At 44.3% G+C, this 21763-nt stretch overlaps 1 protein-coding gene across 8 annotated transcripts in view; it reads left to right on the top strand.

Annotated features, from left to right (window-relative positions):
* EFCAB6 (EF-hand calcium binding domain 6) overlaps nt 1-21763 on the top strand; it is a 253969-nt gene that overhangs the window by 94781 nt on the left and 137425 nt on the right. For all 8 annotated transcript variants that reach the window (XM_059887190.1, XM_059887189.1, XM_059887191.1 and 5 more), the window contains 2 exons: nt 15871-15978; nt 18168-18273. In XM_059887190.1, coding sequence (XP_059743173.1) covers nt 15871-15978; nt 18168-18273 — 214 coding nt within the window. The remainder of the gene's footprint in view (nt 1-15870; nt 15979-18167; nt 18274-21763) is intronic.

Here is a 21763-nt window from a genome sequence, read left to right as displayed (position 1 = left end):
TGTGTGCACTGCTTATCTTTCTCCTTGTGATGTCAGCAGCTGTGTTGATCATCCCTGTACCCGATTGTGAAGTGGTGACACTGAGTGTCTCCTTTCTCCTTTTCTCACCTGGAGTGCTTCTGTAATGAGAGCTTCCCGTCTCCCACCGTCTGGTAACCGTGAGACACAGAATAAGAGAGGCAGCAGCTCCTTGGTTCTTTCCCTTCGCTTACTGCTTTTCAAAATAATGAATTGTGTTCCCAGCATCCTCTAGAAGTGAGCAATGAGTGATTCTTCTTAAAAAAATATGATTATGAACTCATGAGTGTTGACATATTTGGTGTGTTTCAATTTACTAGAGTTATTATTCCCCTCGATCCTCAGCTTGACCTGTCTTGGCCAGGGGAGCCTTTTCCTGTTGGCTCTGAGTCCTGCTGGGTGACCCTCGTAAGTCCTTGGGTAGCACTTCTTGGTGTCAAGGAATGCCCAGGCCCTTCTGGGACATCTCTTGCCCACACCTGGAGTCAGTCGTTTCTCCCAGGACCCCTGTTTCCTTTCAGTTGGAAGTGGTATATATAGACCGACCTCTGGGTGAGGAATACTGTCTTTGGTTTACCCGGCTTTCTGTCCAGGTAGCTAGAAATCCTTTTCTCCAGGGACGTAGGGTTGAGGCTGATGGAAGCTTGTCCTGCGAAACTCTGAATCGTTACAGGACACCTCGGGGTCACCTGGAAAGGAGAGGCATGAGAGACAGAGAAGGAGAAAATAGTACCGATCCAGACCACGGCACCTCCTTCCCTTCTCAGCACCCTGCGTGTCACCGTCACTTAAGTCTTCAGGTTCCTTTTAGTTCTGCGTGCATTTTTCGTTTAATCGGTCAGTCACCATGCAATTCCTGAGCACTTGCCTAGGAACTCGCTGGGGACTAAGAAAGCCACGATCCCTGCCCTCGAAGAGCTTTGCCTGCTGGCGGGGATACTGATGTCAACAAACACACACGGAATGAAATAAAATGTGCAGGGTGATGAAGGCTCCAGGGCTTCCCTGATGGCTCAGTTGGTCAAGAATCTGCCAGCAATGCAGGAGACCCCAGTTTGATTCCTGGGTTGGGAAGATCCCCTGGAGAAGGGATAGGCTACCCACTCCAGAGTTCTTGGGCTTCCCTGGTGGCTCAGCTGGTAAAGAGTCTGCCCACAATGCGGGAGACCTGGGTTCGATCCCTGGGTTAGGAAGTTCCCCTGGAGAAGGGAAGGGCTACCCACTCCAGCATTCTGGCCTGGAGAATCCCATGGACTGTGCAGTCCATGGGGTTGCAGAGTCGGACACGACTGAGTGAGGTATATGAAGGCAGTGGAGAGGTTGGCAAGGACGTAACGGAGAATAACGGCAACTCAGACCATTCTAGGGTGGCTGGGCTGGAGGGGCCTCTCTGAATGAGTGAGGTCAGGGAGAGCAGCCCAGGGCAGAGCCTCCTGGGCAGGGCCACGGCCCTGTTCGGGGGCTGTGCCAGGAGCCCTGTTCTGGGGACTCAAAGAAGCTAGTGCCTGGAGCCAAGCTGACAAGCGAGCAAGAGGGCGGAGACCTGCGGCGGAGGCAGGCAGGGCCGGCAGGGACGGGGGCTTGTGGTAAGCGAGGGGGTTGCAGACAGGCTTTGTTGGGGGATTCCACCTAGAGACCCCATCTTCAGGCACACGGCTTCCTCCTTGGCCGGCACCTTCTTTCCTCAGAGTGTATTTCTAAAAGTCTCATTTGCCCGCAGAGTGTGAATGTTTTCCCGAATTTTTATAAGAATTGCCAAGAATTGTTGTTTTCTCGGAAGATAGCAGTGACTTACATTGCTGTCAACGCGGTGTGAGGGTTCCGGTTTCATATTCTTTTCAGTGCTAAATATTGACATTGTATTAAAATATTGATGACCTAAGAGGTGTGAAACGGTAACCCCCTTCTTGCTCTAATTTATGTCTCTTGGAGGGATTGTTGAGGTTGGACTTCCCATGAGCCCAGAATGCTCTTTAGGTCCTAATTGGTCAATGGCCCCACAGATGGTTTTTCATGTCATTTTCATCACCTTTTTGTTTAATAATTTTTTGTAATTATTTCATTATTCACAGAGAACCCTTTCCTGTCACAGGTGCTGCAGCTGTTTTTCCCAGCTTGCTTTTTCGCTTTCATTGTGATTCCTCATTGTTTAGAAGTTTACATTTTAACATCATCAAATGCACTAATCTTTGTCCTTTGCAACGTCTTCTGTTGCTTCTACCAGTTATCATTCTTGTCTAGGCTTGATAAAAACTCTTTTCTACCCTGCTTGTTTTTCCATTTCTTTGAACACAAAACGCTTCAGTCCCTCCTGAAATAAGATGGGTGTCCCAACTAAAATAGGTGAATGAGAAAAGGGACTCGTGTTCCCAGCAGGTGGCACTGGGGGGGCCCCTGCCTGGTGCTGACCTCTGCTTTCCCGTGCTCTCCTCTCAGGCCCCCCAGAAGGTGGTTGGGACACCTGGTGTTGCTAGAGGAAACTCTTTAATTCCTCTCAATGTTTGTAATCTGAGCATCACAAGAAGCCACGAGTCGTCTTCTAAAATTTAGGCTTAGTCTTTTTGTTAACATACCAGGACGTGCCCATGATTGCACTGGACATATTCTGCATGACTTTTGTGTTTAAACAGTGATTTAAGGGTTCATTAAGAAACCTGTGCATGACTGTTGACAGCTCTATTTATAATCACCCCAAACTGGAACCAGCCCAAGATACCTCAGCAGGTGATTGGATCAGCAAGCTGCTTTACATCTACACGATAGACTATTTCTCAGCAACAAGAAGGAAAGAACTGTTGATACCTACACATGGATGACTCTCAGAGACGTGCTGCGTGAGAGAACCCAGTCTCGAAGGTTCCTACCGCAGGAGCCTGGTTATCCCATGGTGGGCGAGAGGAGACCCTCATCACTACCCAGTCTCGAAGGCTCCTACCATAGGAGCCTAGTTATCCCATGGTGGGCGAGAGGAGACCCTCATCACTACCCAGTCTCGAAGGCTCCTACCATAGGAGCCTAGTTATCCCATGGTGGGCGAGAGGAGACCCTCATCACTACCCAGTCTCGAAGGCTCCTACCGTAGGAGCCTGGTTATCCCATGGTGGGCGAGAGGAGACCCTCATCACTCCATCGTGAATGGTGGGGGAGGGCCTGACTCCAGAGGGCCAGCAGCAGGGAGGCTGTGGAGGATGAGGCAGTCCTGGGTTCTGTGTGGGGCGGTGGTTCTGTGAATCTACACGTGTGATAAATTTGTGTAAATGTGTACACGCAAACCCATTTTTACTGCACTTGAAATTGAGAGAGAAAGTTTTAAAACTCATCCCTTTTTTAAGGCAAACAATACAGAAAAGAATAAAGGAGGAAGTAAAATAAAATCTAAACTCTCATGCCCTACAAAATGATTTCAGAAATTATTCTCCTATCACATTTAAGAATGGAAAGAAAAAAAATAGGCATTTTTTTAAAGTTTATTTTTAAAAAATACTCCAGATCTAGGACCTAAATTAACAACTCTTAACAGCTTGGTAATGAGACATAAAATCTTGATCCAAATAAAATGTTAGGGACGTTAAAAGCTATTTTCCATATATATATATATTCTAATGTAATGGTAGGCTGTAATTGAACCAATATCTTGACCTTCATTACTAACATGCTGTGCTTTTCATTGTCGCCTAGCCTTTTATATAAAATAGATCTATTAAAAACAAAACCAGTGTTTAAATATGAAGAATGAGGTTTGCGGGAGAGTTGAGAGGATGGAATAAATGCTGTGACTTGCACGTTCACCAGAGCCTGGGCTTCATCCATCCATCACGTGAACAGGTCCCCACTAAGAAGCATCTCCCGGTGAGAAATTTCCCATCCATGCTGGGAACATTAGTAGCCTGGCAGAGCTATGCAAACAAAAAGCAAGCCATTTAGCCCAAATTATATGAAGTGTAGAAGCAATATCCTGGGATATATTTTCAGTTATTGGCCAAACCTTTTTTAACCCACACGTCTAGGATTTCTTCTATTTGTGTGACATTCTAGAAAGGGCAAAACAGTGGGAATGGAGGAGAGATGATAATTGCAGGACTGGGGTGGGGGACGCTGTGACTTACGGCGGGCAACACCAGGAGATTTTGGTGTGAGGGAGCTGTTCTCTCTTCGATTGTGGGCCTTTTCGTCTGGCAGTGCACTGGGCAGGGTCCAGGCAGAAAACAGGTGGCATGTAAGTTTACCGAAGGAACTTTTACCCTGGTGAAGGCAGGGCGAAATGTGCAATCAGTAGAAGGGAAAGCATTTCTCTCTCCTAGGTCTGAAGGGGCAAGAGAGGAAGGAGTTAGTGAGAGGAGCAAGAAGGTCGCTGAAGGAGGCAGCCACCCAAGAGCAGATAAGGCCTTCAGCAGGAGTGCGGCCAGAGCCACGCTCAGCCCAGCGGGGAGGGGCTGGGGGGTAACCGGCCTGCTCTCTCCTTTTGCCGTCCAGTCCTGCTGCCGCCTCCCACTGGCCAGCCCGTCTGAGAGCCAGAGGCACGAGGGGCCGGTTGAAGCAGGTCACCAGGATGCTGTGCAGAGGGGAGGAGGGCAGAGAGTGGGTCTGGACGGACGTGTCCGGCGCTGGCCATTCTCAGCCTCGGCGACCTTGGAGGGATGAAAGCCCTGGTCCTTTGTAGAGATGAAAGCCTTGTGTCCCCAGGCAGGAGCTGCTCAAAGTCCCCACACGAAATCTAGGATGTTAGCTCTATGAAATATCCGTAGCTACGTTCAAGACGCCAGGGGCTATGTGGATTTGCACACGTGAATGCCATCATCACCTGATTATATTTGCAATAATCCGGTCAGTTTCTAATACCCAAGTATTAGTAGCTTTTGCATGGGTGGCCAGGTGATTTCAATGAGAAGGTTGTAGAAATCAATCCTTTTCCCACCCCTCATCTCCACACGTTGCCAGAGGCATGAGTGTCTACACTTACCCACAGAAGTGGTATTACTTCTTGTCCGCTCTCTTATGAAGGGTGGGGTCTCCTCTTTGGCGTTTCCTATCAGCACAGCCCTTATTCCACGGAGAGCAAAACCAACGTGAGGGTTCTGCAGTGACTAAGAATACTTACTCCAATTACATTTTCTGAACCTGAAGGAGCAACCAGGGGATGAGTCGATGCTCTTACTGGACCCACTGTAAAGTGGACTTGAGCTCCATCTCGTCGTCGTTCATTTGCTCAGTTGTGTCCAACTCACTGCGACTCCATGGACCGCAGTACACCAGGCTTCCCTGTCCACTATCTCCCAGAGTTTGCTCAAACTCATGTCCATTGAGTCGGCTCCATCTACCACCTCCATAAGCCTCTGACCTACACACCATGCTGGCACTTCGGTTCTTCAGAGATTATCATTAGTCTGGAGCCACTATCTATTCATCCTGAATGTGAAAACCAAATTTATGTTTCTTCTCGTTAACCCAGAGATGGAGTCACATGCTGCTATAAGACCCCCACCTGGCTTCATGGGATGGGAAAGATCGATTGGGAGTAATACTGGCCTCCCAGCATCAGAATCCAGAGGGATAGGGGCCTGAGGAAATAAGAGGAGCCCCTGGGGCATTTTTAAAGTCTTGTTGAATTTGTTTCAATGTTGCTTCTGTTTTATGTTTTGGTTTTCTGGCCCTGAGGCATGCAGGATCTTAGCTGCCTGACCAGGGAGCGAAACGGTACCCCCTGCATTGGAAGGTGAAGTCTCAACCACTAAACTGCCACGGAAGTCCCCAGAGGCATTTTTAAGAATTAAAAAACCCAGCAATATCCACCTTTGTGACTTTGGTTAATAATGGTTACTCGTGTGATTAGCAAAATTATCTGCTGACTCAATTTTTTGAAAACTACATTTATTCATGTTGATTATAAAAACTGTACAGGCTCAAACTAGAAAATAGAAAAAACGATAAAAAAATTACCCATAATTGTAATAGCCAGAGATGGCCACTATTAATATTTTTGTCTATTTCCTTCCAGAATTTTTATGTGTGTGCATGGACACATGCTCCGTACATGCTTAACATGGTTGATGCCATATGAGAAATAAATTATGTTCTGTTTTCTTACAGAATATTACATCAGGAGGATTTTTTTATGTTGTTAAAAAAAAAACCTTTGAAATTAATTTTTAACAGCTGCCTAATGTTTTGTCAGCCCTTAAGTCAAAGGTTTTGAATGCTTCCAAGGTTTACATTCCATTTTGCTAAGATGCCCTTCAGAAAAATGTTGATTTATTCTCAGGAGTGAGGTTCATGAGAGTGCTTTTCACCAGCATTTAACATTGCTGTCTTTAAAGACTTGCTAATTTGATAGGTGAAAGAGCAGCGCCTCGTCGTTATTCTGATTTATGTGACCTTGATCGCTGCGGAGTTGGCACGCTTTTCGTGTTTAACAGTTATATGTACTTCCTTCATGAACAACTGCTTGCTCAGGTCCTTTGACCATTTCCTAAAATGGTCAAAAATATTGTGGTCCCAGTACAAGTCATATAAAGTTCTTTCTCAAGCGTATAGCTTAATGGGCTTCCCTGGTGGCTCATATGGTTAAGAACCTGCCTGCAATGTGGGGACCAGGGTTCGGTCCCTGGGTTGCAGAGATCCCCTGGAGAAGGGAATGACAACCCACTCCAGTATTTTTGCCTGGAGAATCCCATGGACGGAGAAGCCTGGCGGGCTGCAGTCCATGGGGACACAAAGAGTCGGACACAACTGAGTGACTAACACACAGTTTAATGAGTTTTGGCAACTGTGTGTGTTTAGTAACCACTCCCTGAGTAAATGTATGGAACGCTCCGTCACCCTGTGCTGTGCTCCTGCACTTTGAAAGCAGTCCCTCCCCTGACGTCTCGGCCCCAGGACTGCTGGTCTGCTCTCTGTCACTGTCTCTGCAGTTTGGTTATTTTTTGGCGTGCTCACAAATGGGATATGCGGTCTTTTGTGTGTGACTACTTTTTCTTTCACTTTCCAAGTTTTAAGATTCATCCATGTTGCTGCACATCTAAATGTTCCACTGATTGTTTTTGCTGAGTAGTATCCCATGGATATTCCCCAATTTAGCCATTGATAGACATCTGGATTGTTTTCAGTTTGGGGACATTGTAGAAAGCGTTGCTATGAACATTCACATACAGGTCTCATTTTGTGTGGATATGTTTTTATTTCTCTTGGGTGAAATACTTAGTAGTAAAATTTCTGGGTTGTATGATGAATGTGGGCCTTCTAGGTAGCTCAGTGGTAAAGAATCCACCTACCAATACAGGAGACTAAGGTTCGAACCCTGGGTGGAGAAGATCCCGGGAGAAGGAAATGGCAATCCACTCCAGTTTTTTGGCCTGGGAAATCCCATGGGCTGAAGAGCCTGGCGGGCTACAGTCCAGGGGGTCGGAAAACAGTGGGATACGACTTAGAGACTAAACAGCAACAACAGTGATGAGTGGATCTTAAATTTATCAGACGCTGTCAAACCACTTTCCAAAGTCGATAGACTTGCAGTTCCACCAGCAATATGTAAGAAAGCCAGATGCTTCACTTCCTCACCGAAGCTTAGGTACTGCCAGTCTTCCTAATTTTAGCCATTCTAGTTTGTGTAGTGGAAAAGGCAATGGCACTCCACTCCAGTACTCTTGCCTGGAAAATCCCATGGACGGAGGAGCCTGGCAGGCTGCAGTCCATGGGGTCGCTAAGAGTCGGACACGACTGAGTGACTTCACTTTGACTTTTCACTTTCATGCATTGGAGGAGGAAATGGCAACCCACTCCAGTGTTCTTGCCTGTAGAGTCCCAGGGACGGGGGAGCCTGGTGCGCTGCCGTCTCTGGGGTCGCACAGAGTCGGACACGACTGAAGCGAATTAGCAGCAGCAGCAGCAGCAGTTTGTGTAGAGCTATTTCTATTTTTAACTCCTATTTTTTCTGATGACTAATGATTTTGAGACTCTCTTCGTGTGATTATTGGCCATTTGTATCTCTCCTTTCGTTAATGCAAAGCATTTGTCTATTTTTACAGGATCGTTTCTCCCCCTGTTACTGGTGTGTGCACGTTCAGTTGCCCCGTGTCTCCTGCGTTGGCGGGTGAATTCTTACCACTTGTGCTCCTCTTTATGTGTTCAGGATATTAGCTCTCTGTCACATACATGTTTTTCAAATATCTTCGTTCAGTATGGCTTGCTTTTTCATTTTCTTAACGTGGTCTTTTGAAGTACAGAAGTATTTTTGTTTTGATGAAGTACATTTTATCCATTAAAATTTTTATGGGTAATTTTTGGGGAGTTCATTTTCAGAAACCTTTGCCTAACCCAATAGCACAAGGATTTTATCTTGCCTTATCTTTTCTTCTAGAAGTTTAATAATTTTAGCTCCTACATTTAGGTCCATCTCTAGTTAATTTTTGTATATGGTATGAGGTCAAGGTTCATTCTGTTCCTGCACAGATATTCATTTGTTGAAAAGGTGATCATTTCCCTAATGAATTACTTTGCACCTTTGTCAAAAATTAATTGACCGCATACGTGTGAGTATGTTTCTGGACTCTGTCCTCTTCCAGAAGTTGTAAGAATACATCTTGAAACAGTGCCACACTGTTGTCTTGATTACTGTAGCTAAATAGTAAGTCTTGAAATTTACTTGTGTAAGTCCTCTACACTTGTTCTTTTCTTTCAAAATTGTTTGACTGTTGAAGGTTCTTTGCCTTCCTGTATATTCATTCAGCTTGTCAATATGTTTTTTTTAAAAAAGAAAGAAAGCAAGTTTGCTAAGATTTTGTAAGTACATTGGGGAGATTTGCCACTTTTCTGAGTACATTGGGAAGATTTTTTCACTTTAATAATATTGTTTTCCATCCCATGAGCACGGTACACCTTTCTGTTTATTTAGGTCTTTAATTTCCTTAGGCAAGATTTTGTTGTTTACAATGCTCAGATATTACACATATTATGTTGTATGTATTCCTAAATATTTTTATTTTTTGATGCTAATGTAAATGAATTTAAAAATTTTTCATTTTCTCACTATTCATGGCTAATACTAACAAATACAATTGATTTTTTTGGTTATTGACTTTACAATATGGTGACCTTACTAAATTCACTGATTAATTTGTTCTAATACTTTTACTGTGGATTCCTTAGTGTTTTTTCCTCAATAGACAGACATTGTGCCTCTAAGTAAAGGCAAGCTTGCCTCTTCCTTTGCAATCTGTATGCCTTTTTTTTTCTTGCCATATATTAGTAGGTAGGACATTAAGTATGACAATAGGACATTAAGTACAATGCTGAGCAAAAGTGGTGAGATTAGACACCCTTGCCTTGTTCTGATGTTAGGTAGAAACCATTCCATCTTAAACTATAGTGATGTCAGCCATGGATTTCTTGTAGATGCCCTTATTAGGTTAAGGGATTTCCTTTCTATTCCTATTTTGCTGAATTTTAAAAACTGTGTATGTTGATTTTTGTCAAATGTTTTCCTGCATCTATTCTGACGATCATGTACTTCTCCATTATCCCATTAATATTGTGAATTACATGGATTGATTTTCAGATGCTAAGCCAATTTTGCATCCTGGGATTAAACCCCACTTGGCCCTGATAGATTATCCCATTTATATGCTGTTTGATTTTATTTGCTAAAATTTGCTAAGGTTTTTTTTGGTATCTTTTTTTCATGAGTGACGATTTGTCTAAAGCTGTCTTTTCTTATAAATTTGTTTTGAGAGGGTAACACTGGCCTGGGAAATGTGTTGGGATCTGTTTCCTTCCCCTCCGTTTTCTGACTGGCATTGCTACTACTGCTGCCGTCATTATTACTACTGCTACCGTTTTCCTTAAATGTTTGATAGAGCTCATCTGAGAAGCCATTTAGGTTTGAAGTTTTCTTTAGGGGACTGTTTTGAATTACAAATTTCAATTTAAAAAATTAATATAGAACTATTCAAGTTTTCTGTTTCTTCTTGGGTCATTTTTGGTAATTTGTGTTTTTCAATAAATTTCATTTCATCTTGGGTTTCCCTGGTGGCTCAGAAGGTAAAGCATCTGTCTGCAATGTGGGAGACCTGGGTTTGATCCCTGGGTCAAAGAGATCCCCTGGAGAAGGAAATGGCAACCCACTCCAGTACTCTTGTCTGGAAAATTCCATGGACGGAGGAGCCTGGTAGGCTTCAGTCCACAGGGTCACAAAGAGTCAGTCATGACTGAGCAACTTCACTTTCATTTCATCTTAGTTATGTCTGATGCTCTTTTTATTCCTTTCTGAGGAGCCAAGGTCTCTGTCTGCTATCATTTTTGTTCAGCCTGAAGAACTTCCTTTGTTGAGGAATATGTGTACTGACTCCAAATTGGGAAAGGAGTACATCAAGGCTGTATATTGTCACCCTGCTTATTTAACTTATATGCAGAGTACATCATGTGAAATGCTGGGCTGGATGAAGCACAAGCTGGGATCAAGATTGCTGGGAAAAATATCAATAACGTGAGACATGAAGATGACACCATGCTAATGGCAGAAAGTGAAGAAGAATTAAAGAGCCTCTTGATGAAAGTGAAAGAGGAGCATGAAAAAGTTGGCTTAAAACTCAACGTTCAGAAAACTAAGATCATGGCATCTGGTCCCGTCACTTCATGGCAAATAGATGGGGAAACAATGGAAACAGTCAGAGACTTTATATTTTTGGGCTTCAAAATCACTGCCGATGATGACTGCAGCCTTGAAATTAAAAGACGCTTGCTCCTTGGAAGAAAAGCTGTGACCAACCTAGATAGCATATTAAAAAGCAGAGACATTACTTTGCTTTCAAAGGTTCATCTAGTCAAAGCTATGGTTTTTCCAGTAGTCACGTATGGATATGAGAGTTGGACTATAAAGAAAGCTGAGCGGTGAAGAATTGATGCTTTTGAACTGTGGTGTTGAAGAAGACTCTTGAGAGTCCCTTGGACTGCAAGGAGATCCAACCAGTCCATCCTAAAGGAGATCAGTCCTGAACATTCGTTGGAAGGAGTGATGCTGAAGCTGAAACTCCAATACTTTGGCCACCTGATGCGAAGAACTGACTCATTTGAAAAGACCCTGATGCTGGGAGGGATTGGGGGCAGGAGGAGAAGGGAATGACAGAGGATGAGATATTGGATGACATCACTGACTCGATGGACATGAGTTTGAGTAGGCTCCGGGAGTTGGTGATGGACAGGGAGGCCTGGCATGCTGCAGTCCATGGGGTTGCGCAGAGTTGGACATGACTGAGCGACTGAACTATGTGTACGAAAGATGGATTCCCTTAGGTTTCTTTTATTTCGAGAAGTCTTTATTTCTCCTGCAGTTTTGAGTGATCTCTTCTTAGACGGAACGCTCTGTAACCGATCTTTCTTTCAGCACTTCATTGTTCTGCCTCGCTCCTTTTGGTTTCCATTGTTTGGAATGAGGAGTCGCCTGTTAGACTGTCGTCCTCTTGTGTGTGACGGCTCTCTCGCCGCGCTGACTCTCAGCTTGGTGACTGTGCTGTGCCCTGGCCTGGCTTGTGTCACGCAGCAACTGCTTAGTGTTTGTGAGCATCTTAAATCTGTAAATGTATATCTTAATCAAATTTGGGGGAAATTTTGGCTCTTATATCCTCAAGATTCTTTTCCCTATCCTATTCTCTCTTTTCCTTCTGTGACTGCAATTACATGTATGTAAGACTGTCTTATCTTTGAAGCTCTATTCATTTTATAAATATATGTGTATTCTGTGTGTGTTATATTTGGTGGTTTTGGTTGATTTGTATTTATATTCACTCTTTCTCCCTTCTGTCTTCTCCATTATTTTGTTAATTCCATCAAGTGATTTTTTTTTTTAAATTTCAGGTAGGATTTTCTTAATTCTAAAATTTCTGCCTAATTCTTTTTATTATATCCCCTTCTCTGTGAGATTTCCTATCTTTTGACTCATTTTAGGCATGTTTTCATTTATATCATTGATGATGCTTATAATCATTGCTTTAAAAATTCTTGTCTGGTAACACCACCATTTGGGTTATTTGGGATTCCTCTCGATTGACTTTGTTTCTCTCCTTACTAATGTTTCATTTTCCTGGTTTTTCATATTCCTGCAATTTTAGATTCTATCTTAGAAAGTTTGAATGTTAAATCGTGGAAACTCTAACTTCTGTTATAATAATTTTTCAATGAGTGTGGTTTCTTTTGTTTTGGTAGGCACTTATCTTAGTTGAACTCAAGCTGCATATTCTGTTTCTTGGGCGGCAGTTCCGATTTTAATTTAGACCTTTTGTGTTTAGCTACACTTTTTAGTAGGTCCTGATCATGTGAGATTCAGAAACCAGCCAGAAATGTGGTGAGACAGAATTTGGGGATCCCTCTCTGGCCCCTTCTTTTCCAGGATTTCTCTTTCTCTAGAAGTTTATAGTTTATCTGGGCTTATTAATCTTCTAGTTTTCTAAGCTACAAAGACTACTTTTTTTTTTCTACTGGTGCCTTTGCTATCCCTCATGTTACAGTACCCTAGCCTGGGTTAGATGCACTGAAAATATTCTTACAACTCCTCTCTTCTCAGCATAGATTTCCCACCAGAGTTCACTCTTTAGTCCCTTTTGTGTGACATGCTTAGTTGCTCAGTTTTGTCTGACTCTTTGCAACCTCGTGGATTCCAGGCTCCTCTGTCCATGGGCTTCTCCAAGCAAGAATACTGGAGTGGGTAGTCATTCCTTTCCAGGAATGGAACCCTGGTCTCCTGCATTGCAGGCAGATGCTTTACCAGCTGAGCCACAGAGAAACCCCTGAAGTGCTTTTAGGCAGCTGCTTTTGGTATTACATTCAGAGTCATTGTGATCATCTCTAAGACGATTGGTCCAGAAGGATCTTACTCCACCATTACTGGAAGAAGTCAAGTTAATATTTTCATATTAATTTGTAAAGCACTTTATGTTTTAAAAATATTAACAATTTGTTATGCATCATCATGAAAGGTAACTTTGTAAGACTGTTGTTTGCTTCAAACTTATAATATTTCTGATATACAGAAATTTATTATTTTGATGTAATTAAATAAATAAGTTTGCGATTTCTTCTCTTCAGTTTTGTTTAAAAATCCATTGTTATTCAAATACCAGATAAATATACACCTAGTTTTTTTCTTTTTTTCAATGATCCTAGTTTTTATGTTTAACTTTTTAATCTCTTTTGAGTTTATTTTTCTGTACTATATAGAGTGATATTTTTCCCAAAGAGCAAGATAATTTCCTAAACATAATATATGCAGCTGATCATATTTTTAATAGTAGTCACAATGTTTCCAATATAGAAAATTAATTTGTAACTTTTTAATTTTCACCTTTAAATTTAGGTGAAAATATATAGCATTAGCAAACTGTATCAAAATAGTGCTTGAAGTCTGGAAAAGAAAGTTTGAGTAGGAAAGATGAAACTTTGTTTTGTATGTTAATAGCAAGGCATTAAACCACTGTCACAATCTACTTATTGTACACCTGATGAAATCACTTAGTCAATCAATTACTCTTCTCATGACCATGTACGTGGTGCTAAGAGCAGAAGCAATAACCAGTCAGCATTAGCTGGTATAAAGTAATCATAACTGAAGTGGTAATCAAGTGTTAGCCGCTGATGATACTAATTCTTAGGTGGTGATAAATGCAATAGAGGATAGAGACATGGTGCTGCAGGACAAACAGCCCTTCCTAGGGGAAAAAGGGGAGGCTTCCTTGAGAGAGTGATGATTCAGTTGAGGCTTGCAAGAGGAGTAGAATTAACTACCTAAAGTGTGGGAGATAGTGAGGGGGAAGGTGGCAGTTAGCAAAGGCAGCAGCGAGTTTAAGGAACCTGCGGCAAGAAGAGCACAAGCGTTCTGAGGAATCTAAGGAGCTGAGAGCGAGGGGCAGCATGGTATGGGATAAAGTCGGAGGTGTGAATAGGGTCCAGCTGTGCAGGCTGTGCTTACTGAAGGGCTGTAATTTTTGTCCTAAGAGTAATGGGGAGTTGTGGAAAGATTTTAAGCAAAAGAGTGATCACATTTGCACTTCAAAAAGAGCAGGCTGATTAAAGTGTGAAAATACTTCAGTGGAAGGCAACAATAGGTACAAGAGACCAGTGAGCTATCACAAAGATCCGAGTGAGAAATGATGGTAGCTTGGCACCACACGTGGATGTATGAATGGATGGACAGTTGGGTGGACGGGTGCAAATGTAAACCTCAGTTGAGATGGCAGTACTACAGTCTTGAGTGTGTGTGTGTGTGTGTGAGTGCTAAGTCACTCAGTCGCGTCCAACTCTGCAACCCTATGGACTGCAGCCTGCTGGGCTCTTCCCTCAAGGGATTCTCCAGGCGAGAATACTAGAGTGGGTTGCCGTGCCCTCCTCCAGGGGATCTTCCCAACTCAGGGACTGAAGCTTCATCAGGGACCGAACCTTTGTCTCTGACGTCTGTCTGCATTGGCAGGCAGGCTCTTGCCCACGAGCGCCACCTGGGAAGCCCACTACAGTCTTAGGCAGCTTAAGCTTGTTTCCCACTGTCCCTTTGTATTTCCTCAGTTGGTTAGTTCTTTTACCCCTGGATGAAAAGTATGAGCAGACTTTGATTTTTCTGTTTGTCTCGATCACACAAACAGCCCCAGCTTACTAGTTGCAATAGTTAGTCACAGATCATGGTCAAAGCTGTAGACCTGATTTAAATGTGAATCGTGTTCCCGGCCCAGTCGGGGCCTGCTGGGGGCACAAGTGGCCTCTTCCCCTCTCCCCACTTGGCACTTCTCTTCCTTCCCCGTATTGCAAACTTGGGTTCTGACTCCTTCAGGGCGGAAGTGCCCAGAGGAAGGAGAGGAAAAAAGGGGAGCAGGAATGTTCGTACTGGACTGGCTCTCCTGTGAGCTGGAAACTGCATTCTCTGGGCCTAGCAAGTGTCTTTTGTCTGCAGGGGTTTCCTTTCAGGAGAGCTCTTGCTGGGTCTCTCTGGGTTTCGCACTTGGCTCTCACGGCTGCAGTTCTTTGATGAAGGCAAATGCCTCTCCATCTCAGCTGATCACTTACTTCTTCCCTCCTCGGCCCCTGGCAACCTGGAGGCAGGGAAGGAAAGCCTCCCTTTACTAAGGCCCGTTCTCCCAAGTGGCCTTCTTGGGCAGGACCTAGATGGCCCCGTGTCCGTGTGTGTGCTGTCCCGCGCGGGGCCCATGTGAGACTCACAGGAGATCCTCCGCGTTGTTTCCCTGCCGACTCTGAGAGTAAGCCAGCAGTCTTGCCACACCCACGCTGCCCGCCGCCATTTTCGGTCAACGGCTGAGCAGCTCGTCTCCCATCTACATGATTTCTGTTCTCTGATACACGGGACCCTCCATGGCAGGAGCGCCCAGGTAGAACTCTTCTTCCCACAAGGCTTGAGATGTGGGTACACATTGCCCATCCTGCTTAAGGCTTGGGGGTCTCTCAGACATATCTAAAGCTTTGCACCCCAGATTTTCGCTCGTATTCCTCTGTTTTCTGGACCTGGAACAGGAACATCTTGGGGCTTTTATTCTGCATACCACTCCAATCGAACTCTTCAAATAATGAGTTTGAAAGAATTATTTCAGGAGCATTAGAATTTTAATCAAATCCCTTTGTTTCTCCCTTCAATGTATGTTACTGCGAATAGAATATAGAGACATGGAGATGTACAGCCAGTTTGTTTTTTCCTTGCTTTTAAAAAATCAATTTGCAGTATTATTTTACTGAATTATTTTGTTTACCTTATATACAAAATTTCATATAAATTCACTGCTGCCATTTTAGTTCAATAGTAAGCACCTAATCCATGCAGTGTTATAGAAAAAAATGTTTGAAATACTATCTTTGTTTTTTCTAATCCAGATTTGGACTTAAAACCACCACTAAAGTCAATTGGAAGCAATTTTTAACATCATTTTATGAACCTCAATATGAAGCTAGCAGTAAAGCTCCCTTGACAAAAAGAAATAGGTATGTAAAAGAAAAAAAAACTAAAGTTTGGTTACACATAGCATAATATGCAAAAGGTTAGAGAATATTCAAATTACTTTTTCTTCATTTATTGAATGACAAATTAGTCTTCATTGAATAATTAGGCTTTTACATAATGATGTATAGCTTACAAATTATTTTCCATATATTTTTCTTATTTAAAATTACCTTAAACTGTAAGGTAAGTATAATTATTATTCCAACTTCTAGATGGCAAAATAAGACATTAAGGGAGTCTTCACTAGATCACAGGCTTCATGAGTCATGGAGGTGGAATCGGAGCCTGAATGTCCTCTGAGCACTAAGTATCTTCTTGTAGAACTGGGTATAAACACGAAGTTCTAAAATGTTACCTGCAAAAGAGCAATGTATGCTAACTTGTTTTCCAGCCACACTCTGCGTGGTGCATATACTGTGGATTATTTGCCTTGAGTGCCATTATTTTCATTTTCATTCTAATGTCTATTATAACTTGAGATTTACATTATCACATAAATTGTGGTGGGGGCCCCGAAACATAAAAAAACACTTAATAACATGACATGTTAGCATTTAGACTTTCGCTCTAAGAGCTATTTTGTGTGTGTTGATGTGTACCCTGTAATGATCGCCCTATATGAATCTTAAAGAAAAAAAACAGCCTTTATAACCTCAGCACGTTCATTGAAAGCACTACGCTCTATTGTAAAGTGAAATATACCACAGGGTTCATTCCCATTTCACTAGGTCCAATCCCTGTCTCAGGGTTTATGAATATTTAATGAACTGTCCTGGTCACCAGCCTTCCAGGTATTCAGAGCCCCTCGACCCTCACCACACCCCACCCCCCATACATGCAGTTCTATGAGTTCGTTTCTTAAGTGAAGTTACTTCTATTTCTTTATAGTTTTCTTGTCCCACAGCACCTTGTTCAGGACTGTACAAATTAACCTGTGAACTTTATTTACTTTGAAAGAGTAGTTCTCAACTGGGGACCGTCTTGGCCCCCAAGGAGATATTTCGCAATGTGTTGTCCCAGCTGGGGCAGGGGTGCTACCACTCTCCACTGGATGCAGCCCGGAGATGCTGCTAAGCATCCCTCAGTGCACAGCACGGGACCTCCACCCCCTCTCCCCTCCTACCCCCGCAACAAAGAACTGTCCGGCCCCAGCGTCAATGGTACTGTGGGAGACAAAACTGGTGCAAACATACCCATTCATGCCAGTGTTTGTGGTCTTCAGAAAAGCCAGGTTCCAAGTCACACGAAGAACTCAGACCCAGCATTTCTGCTACTTCCTATGTTCCGTAAAAGTGGCGGCAGGGGTGTATGTGTTTGATTGTTCTCGTACAACTGGAAAAGGCTAAGATGGCTGTATAGATGCAGCAGTGAACTCTCCTAAATGATCTGAGAGGTGTTCAGAGCCAGTCTGACTCACCACCATTCTTTATTTCGTGGGACATGTCAAACCGTCTAATTGAACCCTGGAAAGGGAGGCTGGCAAGTGTATATTGCCAGGAGGTTCTTCAGCCTCCGCTGTGATCAGAATCCCTGGTGAAGATGGCTCTGATCTCCCCGGTGGATGATCACGGGCCTCCAAGCATACATGCAGGCTGCTGGCCCTGATCTCGGGGGATGAAAGCAAGAGGCAAGTGAGGGAGACGGGTCTGATAACAGAGGTGGTCCTGGCGGTCACGGCCGCTGTCAGCGGCGAGGGACAGCTTGTGAAGGTCGACGTCCTCGGTGATGATGTCGGCGAGTGGGCTGCAACACGCTGCCTCTACAAGGAGGTGCTGCTTTCGGCACTGATCTCAACAGTGATCAGCTTGTTCTCAACCGTGATCTCAGCGTCTTTCCTGGTCTTTTTTTGAGACCAAAGACCCGAACTGGCCAGACGGCTGGCCACGACTATTCGGCAAGGGAAGGGGAGAGTGATGGGGCTGCAAGACTAATTGGCGCCTGTGGGAACTGCCTGCAAGCTGGCTCCCTGATTAGGTACCGCGTTGACTGAGTGACAGATGGGCCCACACGAGCATGTGACACTTTTTGGAAGAGGAGCCATCCAGAAATAAAGCGTTAGTATAGACGTTGTTAGGGTGGTTTTCTTTTTCTTTTTTTCTTTTTTTTTTTTTGCGTTAAGAACAAAGGTCAAGAACATAACCTTATTCCTGTCTTTCTCTTAATTTTGTAGCATCAACTTTAGAAATCAGGTTCACAAGGAAAACGTTATCACGAAGTTATTTAGACATGAAGATCACGATTCATCGTTGAAGAAAGCACTGCTGCTCATCAAGTCTGTAAGATTTTGAAACTCGTGAAAAACTCACTGTTGTGAGGAAGGCTAACACTCAACAGGACCAATAAAAAACTGTATACTCATTAATTTATCACTCAACAAATATTTTTGAGCTCCCATTAAATGCTATGGGCTTCTCAGGTGGCTCAGTGGTAAAGAATCTGCCTGCAATGCAGGAGATGCAGGTTTGATCCCTGGGTGGGGAAGATTCTCTGGAGAAGGAAATGACAACCCACTCTAGTTTTATTGCCTGGGAAATCGCATGGACAGAAGAGCCTGGTGGGCTGCAGTCCACAGGCTTGCAAGAGTTGGGCAGAACTTAGCGACTAAACCACCACCACCATTATATGCTGGCACTTCTTCTGAGTGCTCAGGGATGCAAAGCCTGACCTCAAGAGCTGGGTCTAGTTGGGAAGATGGGGGACATAAAGTTTACTGCAATGTAGTGAGATGAATGCCGGGGGCTGAGAGCAACATGTGTCAAGATTGTTAAGGATGGAGTGACTCATCACCATTAGCTGTACAATTAAGGACTAACCTTGACCGTCAAGCTTTCCTCCCATCCCCACGGGTTCATAACCAACTTGTAGCCCTGAATGGGAACATTTTCTTAGTCCCAGAATAGTCTGTTTAATTGCTTCCCTGTCCTGCAAAGGGAGGCTTGTCCATGATGTTGCTTTAAACATTAGCTCCTGCCCCCTTTCACGTTCATTTTAGAAAGCAGCATTCGGATGCCTTTGGTTCAGAGCCACGTCTCACGAGTTAGTTATTTACTGAGCACATCCGATTACTGAATCTCTAGTAAATAACCAGGAGTGCAGTCAACTACTTTGCCTCAAACACAGAAGAGGAGTCCCCTGGCCTCGGGGTCCCCCGGCCAAGCCCGCCACCCCGGGACAGTCTCCGCCATGGGCCAGGCTCCGGGGAGGCTCCCAGGGCCTGGAGGAGGGCCAGAGGGTTCTGGTTTGCGCTCTGCTGTGGAGACCGCAGCTGCACGCTTCTGTCCCTCTAGAATGCCTCTGCACAGCGTGGATTCCGAGCTCTGGGTTCTGCTTTGTCCAGGGGAGATGCTGTAGCTGGTGCGCCAGGCACAGTTCATCTTCACACCTACTAACCTGTTCTCTGAGGACGGCCAGGAATAGGGAATCCATTCTACATGTCAGGCTCTGTCTCCAGTGATTTTTGTGGTGTCCACTCACTTTAGCCTCTCGATACCTCTGTCAGGCAGACACTGTCATTACCTTCAGTTGATCCTTTTTGTTTCGCCCTCACTTGCTGAGGAAAGGAGGCTGGGGGTGAGTGCCCGGCCCGAGGTTCCCCCTGCTAGTGAGCGGTGGGGCTGAGATTGGAACCAGCCGCCCCCGGAGCTGGCGCACTTCCGCCCTGCACTGAGCCGCCCGCCAGCGCACTGACCAGGCCACCGCTTTAAGATAAACGAAGGCTCCTGTGTAGCTTTTATTAGTATATTGAAGAAGTAATTTAATTAAAAATGGTGAAATCTTCACCTCCGCTAATGGAGGGCTGTAATAATGCTTACCGAGCCAAATCTCAGTGACTTAACAGTCCCTGAGGTACCTCTGGACAAATAGACTGATGAACGCACACAGGAGAAGGTGGGGAATTGAGTGTCTGCTCCGTGCCAGACAGAACCCACAGGTGAATAAGGCGAAGTCCCCACTGCCAACGAGTTCACCCTCCGGAGTATCGCAGGAGAGCCACAGCCATCACACACCGAGAGCCACAGAGGTGGGGTTTCCAATGGGGATCCCCCCACCCCACGCCTGCCAATCATTTGTCTGGGTCTTGGCCACGTTCTGGGACCTGGTAGGAGAAGGAGAGCAGAGGGAAAGAGCCAGCAGTGGGCACGGAATGGCATTTGGCCACAGAGGCGGCCCTGGGAAGCAGGACCCACTCCTGCCATAGAGAAGGATGCAGCATTGTTAGAAGACAGGCTTTCAGTCTCTCCAAGTCACACCCACGGAGCTGGCTGTGCTGCCTGAGTGTGCCTCTGCCCTCGTGCTAAGTGGACCCCTCACTCCACTGACTTACGCTGAAGTCAGGTGTGGCTCATGTTCTAGCCCGAAAACAGCTTGTGCCCTGCCTATTCATGTACTTCATTCTCAGTGTTGTCATCTACAGCTCACATGATTTTATGAGTAGAACGTCCCAAAGAACCTTCCAAAAATTATTAGAATTAAACAAAAAACAAACAAACAAAAAAAAACCCCAAAATTATTAGAATTCACCATAGAATTGAGAAGGTCATTGGATACAGGGTCAATATACAAAGATCAGTAGTATTTCTATAAACTGCAATAAGCAATTGGAAAAAGAAGTTTTAAAATATTATTGCTAATAATCCTTAAAAAAAAGCCAAATACCTAGAAATATATCTAACCAAAAATGTGCAAATCCTCTGTGTTGAAGACTTGGAAGATTGCTTGTACACATAGCTGCCTGCTACAAACTCAGAGTGTGTAGAAGGAAGACATGCTTCTCAGCTCATTCTCTGAGGCCGATGTTACCTTAATACCAAAGCCAGATGAAGAGATCACAAGAAAAACCACAGACCAATATCCTTCATGAATATAGTTGCAAGAATTCTCAAAAATATTAGCAAACCGAACCTAGCAATGTGTAAAAAGGATTAAATGCTATGGCCACATGAGGTTCATCCCAGGATGGCAAGGTTGGTTTAACTTCCAAAAGATCAATTACCATCACACACAATATTAATAGAAACAAAGGACAGATCTGCATGACCATAAATGCAGAAAAAAAATTTTGAAAAATTCAACACTCATTCACGATAACAACTTTCAACCAACTAGGAATAGAAAGGAAATTCCCTAACCTGATAAAGGGCCTTTATGATAAACCCAACGCTAACAGCACAGTTGTGCTTCCCTGATGGCTAGTAAAGGATTCGCCTGCCAATGCAAGAGGCTCAGGTTTGAAGGTAGGAAGGAATTGGTGATAGGCGATAGGTAGGAAGGATAGGTGAGAAGGAAATGGCAACCCACTCCAGCATTCTTGCCTGGGAAATCCCATGGACAGAGGAACCTGGCAGGCTATAGTCCATGGGGTTGCAAAAGAGTCCGTCGCAATTTAGTGACTAAACAGTAACAGCACAGTTAATGACAAAGGACTGAATACTCCCCCCAAAATCAGGTTGTTGCTGCTGCTGCTAAGTTGTTTCAGTCGTGTCCCACTCTGTGCGACCCCATAGACGGCAGCACACCAGGCTCCCCCGTCCCTGGGATTCTCCAGGCAAGACTGGAGTGGGTTGCCATTTCCTTCTCCAATGAATGGAAGTGAAATGTGAAAGGGAAGTCACTCAGTCTTGTCCGACTCTTTGTGACCCCATGGACTGCAGCCCACCAGGCTCCTCCATCCATGGGATTTTCCAGGCAAGAGTACTGGAGTGGGGTGCCATTGCCTTCTCCGCCTGAAATCAAGAAAAACACAATAATGTCAGCTCTAGCTACTTC

The sequence above is a fragment of the Bos taurus genome, chromosome 5 (assembly GCF_002263795.3).
Source record: "Bos taurus isolate L1 Dominette 01449 registration number 42190680 breed Hereford chromosome 5, ARS-UCD2.0, whole genome shotgun sequence".
NCBI classification, from domain to species: Eukaryota; Metazoa; Chordata; class Mammalia; order Artiodactyla; family Bovidae; genus Bos; species Bos taurus.
The sequence above is the reverse complement of the archived record's forward strand: the minus strand, read 5'-3'. Positions and strand labels throughout refer to the sequence as shown.